Below are 5,423 nucleotides of genomic sequence, written 5' to 3' on the forward strand. Positions count from 1 at the left end.
AGATTTATTTATTTATTTATACAAGCCCTGGGCACAGTCAGAAGCGCGAGAGGGCGAGAGAATTCACCAGAGCCAGAGCCGGGAGCAGAACAGACAGAAAGACCGAAGTACACTGCTGAGGGGAGCAGCGGGCGGCAGGAGAGGTCTGCGCGCCATGTGGGACCCTCCTCCGGTGGCCGGGGAGCAGCCGGGGATCGAACCGGCACTGCAGAGGCTGCGGGCAGCTTCGCAACCCAGCGCTCAACCGCTGCGCCACTGGGGAGGCCCTCATTTTAGATAATTCTTTTTTTTGTTTATTTATTTATACAAGCACTGGGTACAGTCAGAAGCGCGGGAGGGTGAGAGAATTCACCAGAGCCAGAGCGGGGAGCAGAGCAGGCAGAAGGACCGAAGCACACTGCTGAGGGGAGCAGCGGGCGGCAGGAGAGGTCTGCGCGCCATGCGGGACCCTCCTCCAGTGGCCGGGGAGCAGCCGGGGATCGAACCGGCGCTGCAGAGGCTGCGGGCAGCTTCGCAACCCAGCGGTCAACCGCTGCGCCACCGGGGAGGCCCCGACTGAGAGATATTAAGGCAGTGAATTAGTGGACAACAGTGGCCCATGAACACGTAAGATAGAGTCCCTTCCCTGGAGATGCATCATTAGGACAGTAGTATGTATGATCTCCAGGTAGCCATCCTGTCAAATTGACTGCCATCATCTGGAATAATAGTTAGTTCTAAATCCTCTGTGGGGTCAGATGCAAATTACCTTTTAAAATAAATAGTTTAGGGCCTCCCTGGTGATGCAAGGGGTTAAGCACCACACTGTGAAGCAATCCGCAGTCCCTGCAGGAGTTGGATCCCCCTGCCAGCCAAGGAGCTGCCCACATGGCGCGGCAGACCTCTCCTGTCTCGCCCGCTGCTCCCCTCAGCAGTGTATTTCAGTCAGTCTGCCTGTTCTGTTCCCCACTTTGTCTCTGGTGAATCCTCTCACTCCCCACATCTCTGGGCTGTACCCCAGCTCTTGTGTGCATAAATAAATAAATTTTAAAAAAGACAGTTTAATCCTGTATGCAAGTCATAGATCATATAGCTTAGCTACCATGTACTCTTTACGTAACTACAAATGCCCTGAGTATACCAAATAGGGAAACAAATGGCTAATAATTACATATAAGAATGCCATGTCATTATGTGCACGTCTATATGGAACTATTTTGCAGGAGATCGGCGGAGGGTGCAGTGCAGAATTCTGGTGTAAGTACGAGCCTCCAGGGAGCAGGCGCTGCACCGGTAACCCCCTTGTGTGTATTAAGTTGGATACGGCCGTCAGGGACATTCCCGGCACTGATGACAGGGACATCCCAAAAAAGTGACCCGTTCTTGGTAAAGCGTATGACAAGAAAAAAATCACTATTCCTTTTCATGCCACTCCGTTCGTGTCAAAACTGCCGGGACTTTCAAGCGTACAGAAAAGTGTGTGTTTTTTCGTTGGTCCCTGGGCTTCGCGCTGAGGCTTTTGAATGGCAGTTGAAGGAAGGGGTGGGACTTGGCCCGATGCCCCCCACCCGGGGGTGGGGGCTGCGGCCTCAGGTCCAGGGGCAGCCGCCTGAAGTGAGGCCTGCGGAGCGTCGGCTGGCGAGTGCGCACGCGCACACCACGATGTAAAGCCAGCCCATTCCGCTCGCGCTCCCTCGCGTCTCCTTCCGGCCCAGCAGAGGAGCACCACGAGGCCCAGCGCCGCGGACGTTCCATACCTGCAGGTATTTACCGAACAACAACATGTTGTGCGGCGCAGGCAGGAGGGCGGGTTGGCGCGGTGCACAGTGAAGTGAGGTTGTTGGTCCACGGTGGCCTGGCGGCGTTTGCGGGACTGTGCATTTGCAGGAGAGACTCCATCTTCGCCCTGCTTCACCCATGCACTTATACTTTCACTTTTTAAAAAATGTTTATTTCCGGCTTCCTTCTTCCTTTAGCGTCCTATTTTATGTCACAATGCAACAAGCTTTAGAACGAGCTTTGGATCGCGCTGACTCAATCATTGAAAGTGTCCGGCAGAGGCCGCCTAAAAGGACATGCTCCGCTAGCGGGGAGAAGTCTCTCCACCACAAGCTGTACGACATCTACGCTGAGGAGTGTGAGAAGGAGCCGGAGGGCGCCGAGGAGTTGAGAAGCAGTGTGAACTTGCTGGAGAAGCTGGTGGCGCGCGAGGCCCTGCCGCGTGTGGTGGTGAACCTGTACCCGGGAGAGCAGGGCTATTCTCTGATGCTCAAGGGCACGGACGAGGCCTGCTCCGAGACCGTCCGCATGCGCTACGAGGAAGGGGAGTTGCTGCAGTACCTGGATGCAGAGCAGTTACCCCCTGTTCTGCTGGATCTCCTGGAAAAATCGGAGATGAATCTTTTCCACCGCGGGTGCGTCCTCGCAGAAGTTCGGGACTACAGGCAGCGCGGCCCCGGGGCCCCCCCGGCTACCAGAGCAGGCACGTGCTCCTGCGGCCGACCATGCAGACCCTGGCCGCGGACGTGCAGGCCATCGCCGGCGCCCACCAGGACTGGACGCAGGACGACAGACTGCTGCTGGAGAGCCAGCTCATCTTGGCCACCGCCGAGCCCCTGTGTCTCGATCCTTCCGTCACAGTCGCCTGCACGGAAAACAGGCTGCTCTACGACAAGCAGAAGATGAACACTCACCCGATGAAACGGAGCCTCAGGAGGTTTTCCATGGCTTCTCTGGCCAGGGAGCGGGCGCGCCCTCCCCGCCCGCCGCCGCCCCAGCTCAGCGCCCTGGCGTCCTGGAAAAAGTCCAAAGCAAGCCAAGCGGCTCCGCAGTACGACCTCAAAATCTGTAAGGTGGGCCACTGTGTAGATCTGTGGAAACGGAGGCCCTGCGAGCTGGCCGTCCCCTCTGCAGTGGACGTGGAGAAGTACGCCAAGGGCAGGCCGTCTGGGCCGCGAGCCGGCTCCCGGCCCAGCGCGCGGCCCGTCGCGGAGGTCAAAGAGGACTCGGCGCCGGGAGCTGAAGCTGGCAGCGCCGCCCAGACGGCAAGGCCAACCTTCCCGCGGCCGGGTAAGGATCCACTATCCTCTGCAGAAAGGCCTCATGCAGAAACCAGACGTGAGCGACAAATGTCTCTCCCTGGTGACCCCTCCGCAGATGACCACTCCAGTCTGGACACGGATGCCGGGAGGGTCGTCAGCGGGTCCGGGGAGCTGGTCCCGAAGAAGGCCCCCTGCCCGGTCAAGATGTCATCGAGCCCCCGTGGCTCAACCAGTCTCAGCCACTTCTCCCCAGGCAAAGCAGCACATCAGCCCGACACCACCCTGGTTCAGTCTTCAGTCTTGCAGAAGGGAGTCACACATCTGCCTTCCCCCATGCAGCTCCTCCCAAGCTCAGGGAAGAGTTCCTCGGGGAACATCTTTATTCCAGAACACGCAAGCAGCATTCTCCAATCTCTGCCCTCTGCTCCTGCTTCCAAGCCACCGAGTGTTCCCCAGAAATCCTCTATGGAAGTGAGTGAGGTTCACAAGATTCCTCCAGCCACTTCATTCACTGTCAACTCCTCTGAGGGAATGACGGTCCTGTCCACTTTCAGGTCCTCACAGAAACTGGTCTGGTCACCTCTCAGTGCATCCAGGAGAATCCAGACCCTGTCCACTGCCATCTCCTCACAGAGAACGCCAGCCACCCCAGTCATGGCCACCTCCACTGGCCAGGACATCATCAATGTGGTGGGTCCTGTTCTTGGAGCCCAGACTTTGGCCAGTGGGTCCCACCCCATACAGGGCTCAACCCCTGGGGCCATAGCTCCTGCCAGAGTCAAGCCCTCAGGAGTCCAGCCACCAAATGTGCAGCCTGGTGAGTTGCAGCAACCTGCTCAAGTGGGACCACAACTTTTTTTGAAAACAGCGTCTGGCCTCAGACCTGTCACTCTAATTCAGGTTCCACCTGGTTCAGTTCTTTTGAAGACACAGCAGCAGAAACTCTACCAGGTGACTACACAGCAACAGCTTCTGCCCATCTCCACTGCTCATCCCCAGCAGCCAGTGCCACAGGGTTCAAGTGCACAAGATTCATCCAGTCAGACAACAGCCTTGTTTACTCAGCAACATGTGGTCTTTAACCTCACTAGAGGCGGAAGTTTGCAGTCCCAGCCAAGTGTCTTGTCTCAACTTGGCCCTCACCAGGGAAGACCTAGGCAAAGCCTTCCTCAGCAGAGATTCCAGCAACCCTCTGCCTTGCAGCAGCCTCAGCAGATACAGCAGTTGAGGATCTTGCAGCAACCAGGGGCTGTGGTGACAACAGCAACCTCAAGAACTCAGCCACCACAGCCGCCGCAGACAGCGAGCCTGTCCACAGATAAAATGAATCTAGACCCACCAGCAGCTCCCAGCTCCTGAGCCGTGCATCACTGTCTCTCTTTGTAAAAATGCAAGGGATCTACCCGAATGCATTCTCGGTTTTTGCAGCCATTTAGATACTTCTATTGTTAGATGTGTGTGCAAACTTCATAGGGAAGCACAATATCCTGACTTTTCCATCGGACAGGAAGTGACCTCATAACCGGGATTGTGCAGCTGGAGTCATTGCTCTGCTGGCGCTTGTGGACCTGGTTGTTTTGATTACAAATCGAAAGTGTGTCCCAGTCCAAACTAGCTTCAGCGGAAACTCCTGAAGCCTCCACTTTTTCTAAGCCAATCAAGCTGAAATGAGGAGCTGAACAAGAGGAATAACGTGGTGAGCAGTGAGCCCTGTCAGCGTGCAGGTCAGAAGCGTTCGGGTCTTCTCGCCGTGCAGCAGAGCTCTGGGGGTGTGCTGCTCTTGCGAGGGTGCCGTGTCCCCACTGGGCACTAGCTCCCCATCGCCCTGGCCCCAGCCCCTGGCAGCACTTTCTGTCTTCTGTCTCTGCTCTTGACTGCTCTGCCCGCTTCCTGGGGCGGGGCCGCACGGCCTGTCCTTGTGTGACTGGCGTGTCTCGCGGTGTGTTTCGCCTCCTGTCCTCAAGTTCATCCGTGTTGTCACATGTACCGGGAAGGCCGGGACGTTGAAAACCGGTTCCACTGTACATAATCTCTGCCCAGGGCACAGGTGAGATGCCAGAAACATCTTCCAGAAGGATGGTGTTTGGTTATCGGGTGGAAAAGGTTTGTGCACAGTATGTAGGAGAGTTTTTCCAGTGCGTTTTGCAAAGGATGTTCACGCTGCCCCCACGCTTCCACCTAGGCCAGGGCGGCCTGAGGGGTGCAGAGCGGGCCAGCAGCCACGCTGGCGGGGAGCCCCACCCTTCCAGAGGCGCCATCTGTGCCCATGGCCCTGGAGAGCCTGGCTGTCCTGGGGCTGCAGCGCCTGCCCTGGAAAAGGCACTTCCGGGACACCAGGTGTTCCCTCTTCATAAAACCCTTCATTTCTGGGGACTCCGGGTGATTTGCAGAAAAGGAGCTAAA

The 5,423-nt window shown here is 57.0% G+C and overlaps 1 protein-coding gene across 1 annotated transcript; it reads left to right on the forward strand.

The window, feature by feature from the left end:
* Window positions 1–1,964: 1,964 nt before the first annotated feature.
* LOC119245731 (transcription factor SPT20 homolog) lies at window positions 1,965–4,379 on the forward strand. The gene is given in 3 exon segments (XM_037511696.2): window positions 1,965–2,431; window positions 2,434–3,533; window positions 3,627–4,379. Coding segments are annotated over 3 exon segments (2,310 nt in total). The 5' UTR covers window positions 1,965–1,974.
* Window positions 4,380–5,423: the final 1,044 nt, after the last annotated feature.

The sequence above is a fragment of the Talpa occidentalis genome, unplaced genomic scaffold (assembly GCF_014898055.3).
Source record: "Talpa occidentalis isolate TD23 unplaced genomic scaffold, MPIMG_talOcc4v2.1 talOcc4.15, whole genome shotgun sequence".
Lineage (NCBI taxonomy): Eukaryota > Metazoa > Chordata > Mammalia > Eulipotyphla > Talpidae > Talpa > Talpa occidentalis.